The 19,713-nt window shown below is 48.9% G+C and overlaps 2 protein-coding genes across 2 annotated transcripts; one reads left to right on the forward strand and one right to left on the reverse strand.

Moving 5' to 3' along the window:
- Window positions 1-223: 223 nt before the first annotated feature.
- GALR2 (galanin receptor 2) lies at window positions 224-3,064 on the reverse strand. Its single transcript, NM_001128063.3, has 2 exons — window positions 2,507-3,064; window positions 224-1,593 (listed from the first exon to the last, which is right to left on the reverse strand). Exons 1-2 carry the CDS (start codon window positions 2,845-2,847, stop codon window positions 819-821), a joined length of 1,116 nt encoding a protein of 371 aa, NP_001121535.2. The 5' UTR covers window positions 2,848-3,064; the 3' UTR covers window positions 224-818.
- A 1,639-nt stretch (window positions 3,065-4,703) lies between these two features.
- SRP68 (signal recognition particle 68) lies at window positions 4,704-19,257 on the forward strand. The gene is made up of 16 exons (NM_001006204.2): window positions 4,704-4,835; window positions 6,587-6,653; window positions 7,215-7,328; window positions 8,264-8,459; window positions 9,338-9,420; window positions 9,606-9,715; window positions 10,115-10,197; window positions 10,426-10,566; window positions 13,338-13,436; window positions 13,762-13,826; window positions 14,130-14,289; window positions 14,774-14,868; window positions 15,113-15,242; window positions 15,669-15,744; window positions 16,591-16,643; window positions 17,113-19,257. The coding sequence occupies exons 1-16, from the start codon at window positions 4,727-4,729 to the stop codon at window positions 17,338-17,340; spliced, it is 1,809 nt and encodes a 602-aa protein (NP_001006204.1). The 5' UTR covers window positions 4,704-4,726; the 3' UTR covers window positions 17,341-19,257.
- Window positions 19,258-19,713: the final 456 nt, after the last annotated feature.

Genomic DNA, 19,713 nt, shown 5'->3' on the forward strand with positions numbered 1-19,713 from the left:
CCCCACAGTGTGTCCTAATGCTGTGTTTTCAGGAGTCCTCACCTCTGCCCATGATTTCTCCCCCCTGCCCCTTAGCATCCCTTATCCTAAGGGTGAGCAAAGCAAAGCGGAGCAAGGAGTAGCTTCATCCCAGCCCCAATTGCACCGAGCAGGAGGGAAAGGGAGGAGGTGAATGCTCCAGGGGTTGCAGGGTATCCTAAGGGAGGTGACAACAGCTGCAGGATAGGAGCCTTTAGGTCTTTATTGCAGCACATGGACCCCGTGGGGCCCTGCAGCCCAACCTCGCTCTGTGGGGATGTAATGCTGAGTGGGTTCTTCCCCACTGGAAGGGCAGTGCCTGCGGTGAGGCCCAAGCCCTGCCTGCAGGGCCCACACTCCCCCAGTGCTGACCCCAGTGTCCCACCCGGCTGCTCTGACTCTGGGACCTCTTCCAAGAGGCTCCAGCACACGGTCCCCATCCCCCCAGCAGTCTGTGTAGACCTCTGGGGCCTCGCCTGCACCACAGTGAAAGCCAAAGGCTGCTGTGGTTGGAGGTCAGAGCTCTCGTGAGGGACCAGGTGCGGATGCAGCAGGGTGCAGAGGAACAGGTGATCCTACGTTAAAATTGATTCGGGGTTTGGGTCTCCCTGCTCTGTGCGAGTCCTACACTTGGCTCTTTGGCTGAGTCCATAAGAATCAGCATCGTTTCAACAGTTCCGATGCTTGGGAACATCTGAGGGGGGAAAAGGAGAAGATTTGACACAAACCCAAAACGTGGTCCATCCCCGGGCCTGCCATACTGCAGGAGACTGCAAAATAGAGCGTGAAGGGGAGCGCTGCTAGGTGACATCGAAGGTGATGAAGGAGCCATCAGCTCTCTGCTGACGTCCCCCCAGCGCTGCCTCCCCCCAGGGCTGAGCTTTGCAGCGCACCGAGGAGCAGCCAGGCCCGGCATCGCTGAGACGCGTCACCTCGCTGAGCTCTGCCTCCAGCATGCTGACCGTGTTGGTCCCCTGGGCCACGTGCACCTTGTTGGCCGCCTTCTTGTGCAAGAGGCAGATGAAAATCTTCTTGAAGCCTTTGCGGAAGTGCTTGGAGACGAGGGCGTAGACGATGGGGTTGACGCAGGAGTTGGCATAGGAGATGAGGTGCGAGACAATGCGCAGGACGTACGTCGTGTGGTTGAGGGGAAAATACCCGAACCAAAAGCAGAGGATGACCAGGTGGTGGGGCAGCCAGCAGAGGCAGAACAGGACGGCCACGATGACGATCATCCTGGTGACCTTCCTCTTGGCTTTCTTGGACTCCGACATCTCTTGGAGGGGATCCACGGACCTCCAAAGGTAGCGAATGGTCCGCGTGTACGTGAGGCTGAGGATCAGCACCGGGATGATGTAGCTGAAGATGAAGGTGCAGAGATCCATGACCTTACGCTGGGAGGTGGCCCAGACCGGGTGGCAGACGGTCAGGTTGGCCAGCTGGAGCTGTTGGTAGTAGCTGAGGTAAGGGCTCGAGAAAATGATGGAGAGTGCCCAGATGAAGCAGATGGCCACCAGCGCGTTCCTGGGCGTGCGCAGCTCCCGGGAGTGCAGGGGATATCGTATGGCCAAGTACCTGCGTGGGAAAGGAGGGGGACACAGCTGCAGCTCTGGGCAAGGCACGGAGATCAGGCTGGGAAAAAGAGCTGAAGGGATGGACTTGAGCTTCCCAGGGCTATCAGCCCCACAGGTGATTCCCTAGTGTTTCCACGGGTCTCTGCAGCACAGTGGGGTGAGGAATGTCCTCGTCCCCAACCCTGTGCTGTCACCCCCTCTGCTCCTGGGGGGCAGGCAGGGATGGTCCCCTCCTGTCCCAGGATCCCCAGGGCACATCCAGCACTTTCTGAGGGATCTGCCCTGGGTCTCACGTCGAGCAGAGCCAGGTCCTCTCCGGCTGTTGTGAGTTTGGAACTGGGAGCCCTCGCAGCGCCAGGGGCTGAGATAGCCCAGGGTGAGGCAATCGGCTGCTTTTTAGCAGGGAGCTTTTACACAGCTTTCCCTGCACCCCCTGCTGAGCAGGCTGGGACAGTCACCACAGCGAGGAACACCACGGGGACAGAAATTGGCTTTTTGTTCCTAAAAGGGGAAAATGGAAAAAGCAGCATCCGAGCTGATACATCCCTAAGTTTTCCCTTCCTTGTGGGCTGTGAGCTATTCAGCAGACAGCCAAAGAACCCCAGCAAGAGCGGGTGCTGCACAGGGACAGAGCTTTGCTTCACTCTGCTTCTCCATCCCCTTTTCTACTGCTGCAGCCTTCGGACAAACCCTGATCCTTCACCTCTGGGGTCTGAAAGCACCAGGAGCTTCCAATCCCACCCTCCTCCATCCTGCAGCGGGTCCCCAGCCCTCAGCACTCACACCCCCTTGCACCCACAAGCAGGGAAATGCTCCTTGGATGCCCCAACAAGTGCTTACTGCCCTCTCCTGCCTGCGTGGGCTTTGGCAGAGGGGGTGCTGCGGTGCTCAGGATCCTCCATCCCCTTTCCTACCTGTCGAGGGAGACGGTGGCCAAGGTGAAGCTGCTGGCATACATGGTGAGGTAGATGAAGAAGTGGACGGCTTTGCACAGGAAGGACCCAAACACCCATCCCTCCAGGGTGTAGATAGTGGCTTGGAAGGGGACGCAGAAGAGGATGAAGCAGAGGTCAGCCACCCCCAGGTTGAGGATGAAGAGGTTGGTGGTGTTCTTCACCTGCCCGTTGCGCAGCAGCACGGCCAGCACCAGGCAGTTGCCCACGGTGCCCACGAGGAAGATGAGGAGGTATGCCAGGGGGATGAGCACCGACTCGGGATGCCAGCCCTCATCCGAGCCTGCTGCCGACCCGTTCATGGCCAGGGGTGCGCGGAGAAGGGGGAGCACAGAGAGCACCGCGGAGTGCTGCAACCAGGATGCCCAAGGAGGGGCACACAGAGCACGAGGGGTGCCAGGGGGCCAGCAATGAGACGCTCTAGGAAGATGCAGGTGGGACGAGAGAGCTTCGCCTCCGTCTTGCTCGGGAGCCAGCAGTCACTCCGTGCTGCTCCGCGCTCTCCCTCCCCCCAGTGAGAAGGAGGAGGAGGAGGAGGAGGAGGAGGAGGAGGAGGGCTCCGGGGCGGCGGCAGCTCCCGCCCAGCCCCTGGCAGGCTGCTCCGTGGGGATAAACACTGAAATCTGCACCCCCAGCAGAAGGGCCCCCCGGCCCTGCCTGCTGCCCCACACAACCCTGGGGAGCTGGATGTGGTGGGGCAGCAAACGCTGCTGAGTGCTGTGCCACCCCCTGGGAAGGGGCTGGGGGAGATGGGGCTCAGCATCCCCAAGGGAGAGCCTCCGGTGCCCAGGTGATTTTTGCAGCACAAGAGCTGCTCATTGAGAGCTGGAGCTGCAGGGGTTTGGGAATGGGAGTCCTCTCAGATTGCAAATGGGTAAATTGCCCAGCATGCAGCCAGGTCCCTGCACCGGAACACTGCAGAGATGAGTAAAGGTTTCTATGAGAATCCATTTTTCCTCCCTAGGGTGGGGGTGTAAGGTTAACACACTGCAGTAAGAACAAATCTTTTTAATGTCTCTTCTTTTCCTGCCTGCAAAAATTGCCTGCTTTGTTCCTTCCCAGTCTTCGCAAGTGGAAGTCTCAGTCTGCTCAGTGCAATCAGCTCTCCAAGAACACTTCACCTTCCCCCAGGCTGCCTCCCTTTGTTCCCGTGGAGGGACACATTAAATGTATCAATTACTCCAATAATTAACCCACTCTGCAGCTTCTCCATCATCTCGACGGATGCCCCCATCTAGCCCTGCTGGCAGTGCTGCAAGGCACGGGGATGCTCACAGCCCAGAGGCACGGACACATGCAGCTTCTTGGTGCGACTTGCAGCCCGCAGGCTCGTATACAAACATCATTGCCAAGATCCCACATTCAGAAATCCCAGAACAAACTCTTCCCCTGACTTGAGCCGTGGATGCATTATTTGGGCAGGCATTGGCTGACTGGGGGGTCGGGCAAAAAGATTTGCAGTGGGAAGTGGTAGCAGCACGAGGACGTGGCTTTGCTTTTCCCCTTTCAGCTTTCCTATGCAAAGAGGGAATAAGAGATTGGAAACCAGCAAGGAGAGCCCACAGCCGAGCCTTGCGGAGGGGCAGCGAGCAAAACCAGCTCGTTGCATCGCAGTAGTGTGGCAAGGAGAGGCTCCTTGGGCTGCTGCTGGGCATATGGGAATGGGAGAGGTCCCAGAATGGCACTGAGGGGCCAGGACAGCACTGTCCCAGGGGGCTGTTCCCAGAAGACAGGCAGCTGTGTGTGCTCTGGTTACCCAGGGCTATGGCTGAGCCCACAGCCACGCAGCCCATGCCCCGCCCTGGGCGCTCTGCTTAACCAGGTGCCCTTCCAGGCCTTATTGCAGCTCTCTGCCTCCTGAGCTCAATTATGGTTCCGAGTCTGCAATTCTTCTTTAGAATCTCAAAACCCAATCCACGCTAAGGAAGGTCTGGCAGGGCAGAGCAGCCGTTTTGCCCGTGGTAAAGGGATGGCTGGCGCGGGGACCGGGGGGCCCACGGCAGAAGGAGCCGCGACGGTGTGCCGGATGAGCGCCGGGACCGACCCCCGCGCCTGGGGCTGCAGCGGTCCTCCGCGATCCCATCAGCCCTCGCGGCGGCGGCCGCTCTGGCCACGGCGTCTGCGTGCGGCTCTACTGCTCCGGCCCACAATGCACCGCGGCGAGCGCGGTCCGCGTGCAAGATGGCGGCGGAGCGGCAGGGCGGCCGTGGCGGGGCGGAGGAGAACAAGGAGAACGAGCGGCCGGCGGGGACGCGGGCTGACGGCCTCAGTGACAGCCTGGGCTTGGAGAGTATCCTTCGGAGCGGCGGGGTGAGGCGGGGGATGCGGCGGGATGCGGCAGGCCCAGCCGTGCGAGGTAGTGCGGACGTGGCGGGGTCGGGCCTGGCCGCTTACCTCGTAGGTCTCCGCTTCCCTCAGTGCCCACCGGAGAGCCTCGGGGCCGTTCTTCACGGGGAGAAGGGGCCGGGAGGGCTGAAGGGAGCGGGGCTGCATTGGCGTGGGCTGAGTGCCTCGCTGTCCTTCTGTCTGGACTTGATTTTGGCTCTTTGAATGGAGGCTTTGTTCTGTTCGCAGCTCCTTCCCAAGCACACGTCAGCCTTCAGAGCAGAGCTGAGCACCGGGTGTAGATAAGAGGAGGCCGGCAGTGGTTTCGTGGTTGTAATGTTAATGCTTGAAGGGGGCAGTAGTGGATAAATCTCACGGGTGTGCTGACAGGGCAGGATGGCTTCTCTGGATTTAGCGTTTCTGAAGTGTGATGTGGCATGGGAAGTGGCTTCGTGTGTGTGTGAAACCAGTCCAGCTGCACAGCTGTGATAGGGCTGAGTTTTACCTTCTGGGTGATCCACGTGAAACGAGGCTGCGGGTTTCAGGTCAGCATATGGCAGATGTTAGAACGTGTGTGACTGCAGAGCAGGAGGCAGGCCTGGCCACTGCCATGGTAGGATCATAGAGTGGTTTGGGTTGGAAGGGACCTCAGAAATCATCCATTTCCAACCGTTCTGCTGTGGGCAGAGCAGCCAACCACTGGGTCAGGCACTAGATCAAGGTGCTCCAGCCTGGCTGTGAACGCCTACAAGGATGGGGTATCTACAGCTTCTCTGGTACTGTCAGGGAGAAAACCTAAGACAGTAAATGTGAATAAAATAGAGGATATGGCTTCAGCACATAATGGCACAGGCTAAGAAAGCAGTTTGAAAAAAAATCTTGGAATCCTAGAATGGTTTGGGTTGGAAGGAACCTTTAAGATCATCTGGTTCCAAACCCCTGCTATAGGCAGGGACAGCTCCCACTAGACCAGGTTGCTGACAGCCTCATCCAGCCTGGACTTGAATGCTTCCGGGGAGGGGGCATTCACAACGTTGCTGGGCTACCAGTTCCAGTGTCTCACCACCATCACAGTAAAGAATTTCTTCCTAATATCTAATGGTAAATCTTAGGCAGACAGCAGGAGCGAGGAAGTTTTGCCCTCCTAGGCATTGCAGACTGACTTGTTTACTAATGCAGGCTTTCAATGCTTAAACAATGGAGACTTTCTGATAGGCAGCAGTGATTCTGCTCAGTACTGTATAATGCATGTCTCCTTTTCCTGAGAGATGGGAAGTATAAGGACAGGAAGGCTGCCCTGCTCCAGTTGTGTAAGCGTAACTGTGTCACAGATAAGATGGGACGTGGTGCAGTGTAGCTAGGGCAGTCGGTTGCATTAGCCCAGATGCTTTTGCTTGTTGGTTTTTTTAGCTGGGAACATGGTATGTCAGCAAGAGGACTCTTACGGTCCTCTGTAAACAGAGATGCTTGCAATATGTGTTAGTCCTGCCTGTCATGATAGCCTAAAGCTACAGATAAGCAATGGAGATGATTCTTTTAGTCACTTCTCACAACTGCGGGTCTTTGTCTTTGAAGAGCTTTTGGGTGCTCTTTGCCAGTCTCTGCTGAGAGAGTACTTGCTTCGTGGAACTTGTAGAGTTTTCCTCCATTCTTTTGGGATAGAATGTAGAACTGATCTAATGCTGTACTGTCAGTCTGCCTTAACACGAATCCCAGTCCTTCAGATTGTGAAGGAATCCCAGCAGCAGCACGGTTTACGACATGGGGACTTCCAGAGGTACAGGTCAGTAAGCAGTGTGGATGTCTTGGAGTTGCTGTCTGTCACACAGCTGCTGTGACTTGCTTTGTTTTATTGGCACAATAACATTTCAAATGTAAACCTGCTGTAGCAGTCAGCAAAATCAATCTGGCAAGTAAATATCTCTTGTCAGGTTGCTCCATGCTTTTTTTTTTCCTAATGAAGCCTAATATATTATGACTGTTCCATTGAGGAGTATAAATACTGCTTCTCATTTTAGAGTTGCTTTTTAAGAGCTTGTTAACACCTCGCTGTGCTCTTACACATGTTTTCAATGAATGAACATAAAGACATTAGACGATAGGAATTGTAATTTTTCAAGATCAAGACTTGTTGCATGTCTTCCTACCTTTCTATTCTGTTTATTAACCACTGATTTGCAGGTCGTTTCTTAAATACCTCTCACCTTACGCCATATATGAAGGTCTTAGTTGTTAAAACAATGCCTGGCTCAGCCTTTAGTGGCCACTTTCCTTTTCTGATTGGAGAGGTCAGTAAACTTAAGCACAATTGTGGCCACACTGACCATCCTCTTCTTTTCCTTAGGGGTTATTGCTCCCGTAGGCTGAGGCGGCTCCGAAAAACTCTCAACTTCAAGATGGGGAACAGGCACAAGTTCACTGGGAAGAAGGTAACAGAAGAGATTCTCTCAGACAACAGGTATGGCCGCTGGATGGAATCCTGTGTTAGTGAGTGGTTGCCTTCTTTCTGATCATTTATTTTCATGTGGGTGTCGTGGAAAAGGGTTCTGTGCACTATATGTAGATATACTGCTATGAAGACATTTGTGCTGTTGATATTAATAAAGATGAATGTTCAGGCTGTTGTGCAGGGGAGGGGAACTGCTCATGTACTGCTTTCATCTTGTGAATAAGTGGGGGAGGGAGTAGCAAGTCAATCCCTTTTTCACCTTAGAGTGATTGAAATGGGTTATTTTCACAGTCAGTAAAGGTTGCCTGTGTATTAAAGAGGAAATGCTTATGGAAACATGCAGCGAGGGGAGGCATATGAGTGCTGTTAATTCAAGTGCTGCAGCCAGCAAGAAGGTGACGGGAGATGTAATCCATTCCCTTTGAACACAAACACTGACTTGCCATTTTTATGTAGACATTCAACTCCTGGCAGAATGCTTGTTTGATATGTGGGCATAGCCAGGGGCTTGGGCTCATTTCCCAGCTTTTAGAAGCAGGTGAAATGTGTGCTGCATTGTCTTTTCTTGGTGTTGTTAAGTCAGGCACATTGTAGCATTAATTGTGGGGATCACAGATGGGTTTACCCATCTTGAGCCTGTTTGAAAAGCAACCTGAAATCACAGATCCCTTTTTCTTATCAGTGTTTGTGGCGCTACAGAGTTGTATCAAAATCTCTTCCTCGTTTGAGTAATTACACTTCTGTAATGAGGAATAGAGAAGAAGAGATAAGGATAATACAAGCTTATGTTCTCATGAAGTTAAGAAATAAAAACGTATACTTTCTATTAGCCAAGCTAAAGTTCTGCTGGCAAAATCACGGGTCACTTGGAAAAGAGCTAGCAGTGATGTGGCAGTACTTGCTTAAACATCATCATCTTCTCGTTAATCTTCCTCTCTCTGCAGGTATTTGCTGTTGATTCTGATGGATGCAGAGAGAGCGTGGAGTTATGCCATGCAGCTCAAACAGGAGGCCAACACAGAGCCTCGCAAACGATTCCACCTGCTGTCCCGCCTGCGCAAGGCTGTGAAACATGCTGAGGAGCTGGAGAGGCTGTGTGAGAGTAACCGAGTGGATGCCAAAACAAAGCTGGAAGCTCAGGTATTCACTGATACTTTGGTCTTCTTTTACAGCTCAAGCCATAGAGGGAACTTCTGGATTTTAGGCGAAGAGGTTATCCTCACCTAGCAGTAGGTGATCAAAATGGGCTGTTTCTTGAATTGGATGATGTCTCCATGCTTGGATTCACTGGTTATTGCAGCTGCTAGGATTGGAGAAATAACAGTGACACCAGCCAGGCTGAGGACTTTAAGTTGTTTATGTGCATCAGGTGATTGCCTTTACTTTAAAAAGCAGCAGTAAAAAGAATTGGTAGGGAAGAAGTTCATAAAATCATATTATAGAATGGCCTGGGTTGAAAAGGACTGCAATGATCATCCAGTTTCAACCCCCTGCTATGTGCAGGGTCGCCAACCACCAGACCAGGCTGCCCAGAGCCACGTCCAGCCTAGCTGATACAACACAGCCCCATAAACTATACTTACCTGTTACCTGCTTTACTGATGTCCCAGAGTAGACACCAGGAGTATAAGCCTTGTGGCTTCAGTTCCTGGAACACAGAAAACAGCAGTGTTGTGAGCCTAGACTCTGTGAATAAGGGTTGCAGTGGTACTCAGCTAAATGGTTGTTTTGTGGTTTGCTGTTGAAAAGAATGTCTTGTGACATTTGTGGGCCGTGTTGGTTATATAACAAGCAGGAAGCATGTTTTCTTCCATCTCCTTAGAAATGTCAGTTTAACAAAACAACAAAAAACCCTTCCTTAGGCAGTAACATGTAATTTAAATCACTTTGTTTCTGTGGGAAGACTAGAGGGATAACAACTTAATGTAGATATCACAGTAGCCTGTATACTGAAGGTGGTACAGACCAGGCTATTGGTCTTGGGAAGGTCAGCTTGCTTACCCTTGTGTTGTCTGCAGGCGTACATGGCTTACCTCACAGGGATGCTTCGTTTTGAGCACCAGGAGTGGAAAGCAGCAATGGAGGCTTTCAACAAATGCAAGTGAGTTCCCTCACTTTGTTTAGTAAGCAGCATGGGGATAAGCCTAGTGGGTTGATGTGCTGCGTGTACAGTAGCTGTGAGGTGATTAGGTAACTGCATTTAACCAGGAGGTACCACTTGAAGAAGTATCATTCTTCAGATTAGGGACATAATATTGCTGAATTAATGTGTGTTCTTTCTGGTAGGACCATCTATGAGAAGCTGGCCAATGCTTTTACAGAAGAACAAGCTGTGCTGTACAACCAGCGTGTGGAGGAGATCTCTCCCAACATTCGTTACTGTGCCTATAATATTGGTAAGGGAAGTGGGGTGCATCACCTCCAAACACAAACAAGCTTGCTCATGAAAAAGGAGTATTGACATACTGGTCTAAGTGACATAGGATCAAGCCTATATAGAGATATATAGTTATAGATATGCAGTCTATATATATGTATATATATGTATATACATATAGTTTGTTCTAGATCAGTTTAGTTGTGGAGAAATATGTTAATTTTGCAAGTTTTTGTTCTTTAAGACAAAATATTAATTTTCAGTAATTTGCATATGAGGTCAAAATAATGATGCACGTGTATCCTTCTTGCCAACAAATCTCCAGTTCTCCAGTATAAGATGTGTTGGTTATCTTTCCTTCATTAAAATGATTTCTGAATTCAGATGAAGTAAGATCTTGATGTGTTAACTCTCACAGGTGACCAGTCGGCTATGAATGAGTTGATGCAGATGAGGCTGAGGTCTGGTGGCACTGAAGGTCTTCTTGCAGAAAAACTGGAGGTAACTTCCTGAATATTTGACCCCCAAGCATGCAAATATCACTTCTTTGAGCATAAATATTCCTGCAGCACACCGCTGAACAGCCAGTACATATCAGGAGAGCATGAGTAAGCTCATCTGTGGGTAGCCACACTCTTGGGAGGGGGGGCGGTGAAGCCTTTTGATTTCATTGTAGTCAATTATGGGTTCTTTAAGTTTGGACTCCTAATCTCAGTCCATTCTCCACAGGCACTGATTACCCAAACTCGAGCAAAGCAGGCAGCCACGATGAGTGAAGTGGAGTGGAGAGGAAGAACTGTTCCTGTGAAGATAGACAAAGTGAGGATCTTCTTACTGGGCCTGGCAGACAATGAAGCTGCTATTGTCCAGGTAACTCAGGAGCCATCTCCAGTGTCTGTTCTAATTGTTTTCTTTATCTTAGCCTGTGAGATAAAGCTTGATGCCTGGGCTAAAAGCTTTAAAATAACCTTTTCTCAAACTTGTGGTCAAAAGGCTAAAATTAAAAGTGGGAGAAGTATGTTGCTCAACTGCTCCAACTGAAGAGCAAGCAGAAGAAAACGTTCTGTAGAGATCACCTCTTTCCAGCAATGAAAAGCAGTTCTGCCAGATGAAGTAGCTGCTGTGAGCTTTAGAGCACTCTCTTGTTGCCTTATGCAAATCTTCCAGAGCAGGAAGATGATTGGTAAATGTCAGGAGGCAAATTCATCTCAAATATAACTCTTCCAGTGGCACACAGTATGCATGCTGTTAATACTGCAGCCAAGATTTTTCTGTGGTGCCCAGATGGTGTGTTCTGCAGACAGCATCCTGGAAGAGGCAGTGCAGAGGTCTGTAGTAGCAGCTGTTGCTGCTGCTGCTGGGCTTTATGGAGCATCAAAAAAGTGCACATCAACAGGAAGAAAATGAGGAAAAGTACCAATTTAAATGATAACATGAAAGTTTCACAAAAGTATACGACAGGACAGGAGCTGGAGGTAGTATTAAGAAGGCAGTCTAATAGGACAAGCAGGGTAGGGCTGGGTTGGGAACATTAGTGTTAACTAGTTTTGCCAGACTATAATGAAGCTGGGGTTGCTGAGTTGTGTTTTTTAGTAGGTAGTGCACTGGTATGGCCAGCAGGTGGAAGTGCAGCTTAGAGTTCAGTGTTCCCTCCTTTAATTTCCATCCTGTGAGAGCAGCAGATGGATGGTGTCAGTGAAGTTGCCCTCTTTGTTCTATAAGGCGGTGGCAGAGCAGCGATCTGAAATCTTCAGTCTTGCTTTGTGGTCCATGGAACCTCTGTGTAAACAGGGGTTGTGTCATCACAACTAGTAGTGGTGAGAGCTGAACACACAGATCAGTATTTACATTACCAGAGGGCTAGAGCTTGGCTGTCCTGCAGTCAGCGGGTCAGCTGTGATGGACAGTCCAGCTTCACCTAAATGAGCTGTCATCGCTGGGATCTTTGGCACCTTTCAGCTCAGAGGACTAGCAGAAACTCTTGTGTGTCAATAGCATTCCTCAGAGCTTGTTTAGAAACAAACACAAACGGATGTGCTTTGAGTAAAGGTGGAGATCCTTCAGTGTCTCGTTGGCAACGGGAGAAACAACAAGTGAGCCAAACTGAAGTACAAAATCCAAGCTTAAAATTGTTTCTGTCATCCTTTTCGTAGACTTGAATGCATGACTTCAAGAGCCACATTGGTTCTCCCTAAGCAGGTGCACTTGTTTCTCAGTTTTACTGTCTGGTATTTTGCAAATCAGAGCATGAACGTATTTACATGCCCAATCTGCTTAACCTTAGGAATTTCTGCTTAGAAATGAAAGCCTTTGTTTCAGTGCATGGCCCAGCCCTCTCCCTGCTTGTGCTTGACTGATGATCTCGCTATGTCTGTTTTCATTTTTGTGCATGCAGTGAGATGGCTGCGTTCTGCTGGGTGAGGCTGAGAATGCTGCCAGACTTGTCTCTGGTTATTCTCGGTAGTTGATCCCACCTTAAAAATTCCTGCAGCAAAAACACACATGCACACACACAAAAACCAACCCCAAACCCCAAGAGCCCCCCACACCTTCATTTTAGGTCAAGATACACCAGGCTTTGTGAGGCAGGAAAAATAACATTCCTTCATAGGTTTGCAAACCTTACCAAAGGAGAGGCTTTGAATGGTAAAGCTGAGCAGTTTTTCACAGAAACTTAAGCTCTGAAAAGAGGGGACTGTGGAGCTCTTCTGAAGGTAATACAAGCAGGGATGTCTTTAGGCAGTTGTTTTTTGTTTTCTTCTTGGCCAATTTCAAGTTTCGTTGAGTTAAATTTGGCTCTTTCCAAGTTAACCATTCCTGCAGTTGCTGAGGCTGGGATTTGTTTCTGGGCAGTTTCATTTTACCAAATCAGTTGGAGCGGTTTTGGGCGTGTTGTTTAATTGGGTATGTCAGTCCATTAGGCAAAAATCAGGCTTCACCTTGGTTTTTTGTGAGGTGGTGGTAGTTTGTTGTTGTTTTCTTCAAAGGCGTTTCCATACCTTGTTTTGGGGGGCAGGAGGCCAAAAGCTTCTTCATGTTTTGATCAGATTTGTAGTGACAGCAGAAAACGACTAAGGACTCATTCACCCATGCTACTGAAATACAGGATTGCTTAAAAAAAAAATGCTTCAAACGAACTAATTATTGCCACTGAGCATCACTCAAGTGGGAGTGTAGGAAAGATAATCATCTACGTGTTTGTACCACAAGAGAAAAGCTAAATCAGCATAACAAGAGAGCAATCTGCATTGGTGGTTTGCCAGGTCAGTAATGCTCAGCTCTTCTTCTGCTCTTGGGCCTTTCCCACAGCACAGTCCAACCTCAGCAGTTCTCAGAGCAGCTGTGGGCTGCTGGGATGGCAGCAGCTGCAGGACGAGGTGAGGAGAGCTGCCCACGCTGGGCCTGCAGTGCTGTGGAACTCTGGGCACTGACCACATCCCCTGCAGCTTTTGTCCCAAATGCTGGCACTTGGTTCCCTAAAGTGTATTACAGACACATACAGATTACAGTTCTCTTTACCCATGGGTGTTAAAGCCATAATTTGGGGGAAACTTGGTTTCATCTCCTCTGTGAACGCTTGTATTACGGGATGCAAAACAGAAAGATGTCTGACAGATGTCTTAATTTTGCTCTTCTCTTAGGCAGACAATGAGGAGACAAGGGAACGTTTGTTTGAGTCTTTACTCAGTGAGTGCAGAGATGCCATTCAGGCAGTTCGGGAGGACCTGAAACCCGACCAGGTAAACACCAAACATCAGTGGTTCTACATGTAACTTTTTCTAACATACCTTTGAAATACAGTTTTGCTTTGGGACTGATGCATTATTGTCTAACTTGTTTATCAGCAAGAACATTTATTTTGACTTGCTTTAATAAGAAATTCCAAAATAGTTTACCACCTCTGATCTGATTATATTCAGAGTTGGTAAGAATGAATGACAGCGTAGAAGCCCAGAGTTGATGCAGCTTTGTGATTTACGTGACCCTTGAGTTGTTCCTGATGTTTTCTTCTGCCAGCAGCCTGTGTAAGTGTGTCACACAGTATTTTGTCCCCATTTCCCACAGAAGCAACGGGAACACTCTCTGGAAGGTGATTCTGGGAAGGTGTCCAACATACAGTACTTACACAGGTAATGGGCAAACACTGCTGCCTGCACCAGCGTGAAGAAATCACGCTCTTATGTCAACATCTTATTTCTGTTTGTTTTGTTTTATGAGTTTTTTGTCTCGGACCTCTCAGGTCTCAAAGGATGACTGTACAGATAAGGATCTGATTCATGTGGCTTTGCAAATACTTTACTTAAGACTTCCATGTTGACCTTTCGGATGTTTTTGCTCCTACTAGTATCAGCTTGGCTGGGGGGGAGGAGTGTTTTCAGAGCGAAGCGATGTCTGAGCAGTTCTGCCAGCCTGCTGATGAGATCTCTTTGCAGTTATTTGACTTACATCAAGTTGTCCACCGCCATTAAGCGCAATGAGAGCATGGCCAAGTCCCTGCAGAAGGCACTGCTGCAGCAGCAGCGATCAGAAGAGGATGGCAAACGCACACCGCGGCCTCAGGACCTGATCCGTCTTTACGATATCATCTTACAGGTACGTGTGAGATGGGCTCCCTCCCGTTTATCCTCCAATGCAGTTTTCCAGTAGTTTTTCTGCCTGTTTTATACAGCACCCAACAGCTGCCGTAGCTTCTGCTGACTGGAGAAAGTAGCAGCTAAAAAAGGCCTCTGCTTGTTCTTCATAAGCAGTTTCTCAATTTCTCACATACATTTTCAATTAACTGTGGGAGCCTGTGGCTCGGGCAGTTATGAATGGGAAAGAAGCTGTCTTAGGAAAGAATTACTTCATGTGAAATCTTAGGAGTCTTTGTCCTAATTCCTATTTGTGTCAGGAAATCTGTCCTGAGGGCAAACATGTACAAGTTTCAGTGAGTGTCCTTTGCAAGATTAGCATACTGATAATTAGAAAACTGGAAACTATGTTCATGGGAGCGTAGTGTTGAGTATTAAAAGGGGCAGCTTTCCAAATTCCAGAGGAAAACAACGCTTGCCTGAATTTGTTACTCTGTTTTGCACAGAACCTCGTGGAACTGACACAGCTTCCTGGCCTGGAGGAGGACAAGAGTTTCCAAAAGGAGATTGGGTTGAAGACACTTGTGTACAAAGCTTACAGGTGACTGAGAAACAGCCAGGCGTCCTCTAGCAGGCATTATGTATTCAGAGGTTGTTATCCCAAGGCTTTATGCACATTACAGGGCTCCGATGCAGTTTCCTCTGCCCTTTTGTGAAATGAAGAGTGGTTGCTAAGAGGAAGCTGGCCAGACATGCTTAATGGGCTCTGTTATCAGTGGTTTGAGTTGTAAAAGGTATGGACAACAAATACGGTCACGTCAGGGATCCACTGTTTACTGTTGTAGGTGTTTCTTCATTGCACAGTCCTATGTACTGGTCAAGAAGTGGAGTGAAGCTCTGGTTTTATATGAAAGAGTGCTGAAATATGCCGGCGAAGTTCAGTCAGGAGCTGGAGCTTTTACAAACAGCTTGAAGGTAGGAACCCAATCCTGTGTGCAGAGCGGAGCAGAAGTTAATGAGAAAGCCTTGGCCCAGTATTTATTGTCAATTAGACACCAGGCCATTAAAATTCAAGGCTGATCTTAAAGTAGCAAAATTAATAACACGAGTATGACTTCATGACCTACTATACTAGAGGCTGTAGTGATGTGGAGATGTTTTGACAGGCCATGTGCGGTCGAGGAGGTGGCCTTGCTGTAAGAGCTCCATAACACTTTTCCATGTTTTCTGTCGTGCTGTATCTGTAGCTCCTTAAGGGCTGTCCTGGAGCTTATCTTCTTCTGGAAAGGCTTATTAACTCTAGCACTGCATTTCTCAGTTCCTTGTCAGATTTTACTTTTGCCCTAACTCTTAAACTCTGGCATGTTTCAGGCTTTCACTTCATTTTCTTTAATGCCCTAGGAGCTGCCTGATGTTCAGGATCTGATCACTCAAGTCAATGCAGAGAAATACTCCTTGCAAGCAGCAGCTATATTGGGTGAGTTCTGGAATTATACTAGAGTTACTGCTTCTCTTGAATTATGCCCCTGCAGCTATTTAATTTCTTTTATTTCATTTCTGAAGCTCCAAGTGTTTTTCCACATAAAACTCTGACTTATGGAGGTTCCTAAAAATTGTTTCTTTCCAGTTGTAGCCTTTTCAATCTGTTTGCAGTGCAGCTAGGCAACCATTGACTAGACACTTGGCATCTTGCTCCCTGCCTAGAGTTGCAAATGTACTTCCTCAGGACATGCATCTGTTTTGGTAACCTGCTCAGAATACTTTGTTTAGTGTTTAATTTTCCTCCTGCAAACAAATTGGATTCAATATATACCACTTCCTTGGCAATAGCACTAAGCTCTTGTTGACCTTACTTACCTTATATTTGCCTATCTGGGAAGAGTGCTTAGAAGAGGGAGAGAAGTGTTGTTCAGCTCTTTGTCAGTGTGGACCAGGTTAGGGGAGCTTTAGTGGGATGGATGAACTTTGTGACTTCTTGAGCTGCTGGTTTTGCAGGGCCTGCTGCTGGAGAAAGATAAATGACGGGTTGCCTTGTCTTTTATTGCCTTGCTGTTGTCTTTTCATCATCTCTGCGCTTAACTCAAATTGGGGCTTCTTTCAGGAGCCATGACATGGAGAAGCTCTCCATCACTGGAGTGCTGTGGTGACTGTTACTCAATCTACGTGGTTCTTTTTATCTAGAAAGCAAGTTGCCTCTACCACAGATATTGTTTTATACATCCCAGAAAGCAAGGTTCATAGCTCAGCGTAGGGAACAGCTGACTCTTCCCTTGCATCAAGATCTTGTCTGTAATCCTTACCACCTTTTCTTTTGATTTTGCAGATGCAAATGATAATCATGAGACTGAGTCTCCATCTCAGGTCAAGGACGGCAAGGTAGGAGCTAAGAGTGTTGTCAAATTAAAGAATTGTTCCTTAATGAATATTGCTTTAAACCTGTTACCTGAGTGTCTCTTAAAATCAAGAAATGTCAGGTTAATTGGAGTTCTGTCATGACTGGAGTGGGTGAGAGGTTTTCATAGTCTTGTTTTCCTTCCGTGAGTGCTGAAGGTGGCTGACAGGGTGGAGTGCCTCATGTTGGAACTAGGCTACTGCTTGCAGCTTCCCGTGTGCCACTTTATATTGTTGTTTGGTTAGTTTTCTCCCTGTGTTTGAGGAAGTTATCTAGAGTCAGGCTGCAGCAAGGCTTTGAGAAGGGATCAAAGCATTCCCAAGGCCCAAGCTATCACACGTGAGGTTTTCAGCTTTTGTCACCCCAGTGCTGTTAATTTCTCTGTGCCTGATAGGTTTGTCAGCTGCCATTTGCCATGTGTTTAACTTGCCTTTTTGCATTGCTCTCTTTCAGCCACTCTCAGAACGGTTTGAGACCTTCTGTCTGGATCCTTCTCTTGTCAGCAAGCAAGTCAGCCTCGTGCACTTCCCTCCGGGCTTCCAGCCCATCCCATGCAAACCTTTGTTCTTTGACCTGGCCCTTAATCATGTTGCTTTCCCACCTCTGGAAGACAAGGTGGAGCAGAAGGCCAAGAGTGGCCTCACAGGATACATAAAGGGCATCTTTGGATTCAAAAGTTAACCAGGACCCCTCTGAGGAACAGAGGTTTTATTCTCTATTGAAGGAAAAGCTCCAAGAGGTTCTAGGACATAAATATCTGCACCTGAAACCAACAGAGGGAGGCTTTACCATCTTCTTCCCTGTGTTCTGTGTATATGTCTGTGCACTTACGTTCTCTCCTGGTGTATTAAAGACAAGCAACCTACTCAGAAACATAAGTACACTATAAATAGCTGAAAATAATTTGGAGCACAGAAAAATTCCATTCTGCTTGGAGAAGTTGGAGTGTGCTTTGTGACCGTGTTGGGGGCTCGTACACATTCACTTACCAAGGCATAGCCATAACTTGATTCTTGCCCTGCCCCCTTATTTGGCATAGATCTGTTATTTCGTTCCAGAAATTTGGCTATGATGGGGAAATGAAGGCAAAATTGGAACAGCAAAGTGAGGCTGCCTACACAAAGTGTGTGGAAACGTAACCAGGGGGGCTTCTCCTTGCCTTGCAGCTCCCAGCCCCTGCTGAGGAGCATATAGAGTTATGTAAAGAGAAGTTTCTTTATTGTTTAACGTTCAGCAATCACAAACCAGAGCCTCTTTCCTTATCAGTAAGGATGGTAACTACTTTACCAAATGCTAATGGTTCCCCCACTTGTGTTGGAGTATAACTGGAGTTTGTGCTTGGGGCTGATAAGATTGTTCTTTGTTGATACATGCTTTGTTAGGTGACTAAATACAGTACAAAACCTATTCCTGCAAGGCTTTCCTTGGGAAGCTTCCTGGGTGGCTGTGGGGATAGCTGCTTGATCTTCGTGGGAAGTTGGGTCTCTTGGTGTTCATTTTCTCTGCTCTGAATCTTGCCTGAAAATGAAGGTGATTTTCATCCGTTGCTTTTTCCTTGTCCTTTGGTGGTAGATGGACCCGACAGGAGAAATAAGCAACAGCACATTGTTGGGTTCTTGAGTGATGGCTCTTGGTTTTTATGAAGCAGCCCGGTGCTGTGGTGATGGGCAATTTCAGAATACCAGTAATTTCATAATCACGTTCATTAAAGGGGGAAGGGGGGTGGAGGGGTGGGGGGGGGGGGAAGCACATGGGCAGAACAGTTCGTAAATAAAGTGTTGGGGAGTTTTCATCAGCCAAGTTTGGGCTCTCACTGTTTGCAGCTGGAAGTGGAGCAGCTCACTGTTGTGGCTGCCTTCGCTCTTCTGCACTCCGTCTCCGCTCGGTGCTGTTTCTCCATGTTTAGGCATTGCAGTTAATAGGTCTGCGAGCAGAAGGATGGCTTTAAAGGAGTTGACTGTTGTGGGAACGATGACTGAGGGGAATTAATGGCCATCATTTCAAGCTGAGCGTGTTCTGCTTTGTTCCACGCTGAGCTGATAGGTGGGTTCTCAGAGCACAGAGCAGCTTTCAGGAGGAGGAGGAGGGGGAATTGTTCTGTGCACTTCTTTCAGTGCAGGCACAACAGGGGGATTTTTGGTGGTGTGGCACCATTAGCCCACACACACCAGGGGGTCCTACAGCAGAGAGGGGAGTTGTGGGAATGGAAGGAGCACTGAGGACCGTTTGTTCACCGGGTGATGATTCCCAGAAGAAACAGCCTTGGATGGCAGACTTCCCCATCAAGCCTTTTACACGAGGAAAGGGCATGCAGTAACAGATGTCAGCTGGTTGATGGCTTCGTGGTGCTTTCATCTGAGCTCCCCTCTGCTTTTCCATCGTCAGTTTGAGAGCTGTCGTCCTGTTTGGTTTGTGAGCCGGGCTCCCTCCTGCCACAGGTCTGCAGTGCCTGGATTGAGTCCAGCGGAACTGGTATTGCCACCGCTTTAATTTGTCACTGTTACAGAAAGCCAGGAGCAACAGAGAGCATCTTGTAAAAGATAACTGGCTCGTTGGGTGCAGATAAGGAACCTGCAAACAATAAAGTCTTGTTCCTGACCTCTGAGGCGTGCAGTTTGTTGAGCACAAAGCTCTGCAGTCCGCAGAGGCAGCCTGAAACCAAAGTCTGGAGTGGCAAAAATAAGGTGTAGGCAGCAGAAGGTGTGAGGGAGCAGCACGGGCAGGTCTGAAATGCGTGCACAGAGCAGACGGGTTCCCTTGGAACTGGTGTGGGTTCAGAGCATGCAGCGGGTGATGGGTTTAGGATGTGTAGAAACCTTCCTTATTGCTCAGCTCTTTGGTCGGGTTGGTGTTGGCTGTTGTGTTCTCCTCCCGTGCCGTGCAGTCCATGTGAGTGCCCTCGAGCAGAAACCCCAGCAGGAGGGTTACGGAGACCGCCTTCAGTCGGTTCTGCAGTGCTTTGGTCTCACAGTGCCATTTTATTTATGGGCTGAGCAGCCCATGCCCGGTATCGCTGCGTCCATGAGGAGGTGGCATCTGTTGCTGCTGGAGGCC

The sequence above is a fragment of the Gallus gallus genome, chromosome 18 (assembly GCF_016699485.2).
Source record: "Gallus gallus isolate bGalGal1 chromosome 18, bGalGal1.mat.broiler.GRCg7b, whole genome shotgun sequence".
In the NCBI taxonomy this organism is placed as follows: domain Eukaryota; kingdom Metazoa; phylum Chordata; class Aves; order Galliformes; family Phasianidae; genus Gallus; species Gallus gallus.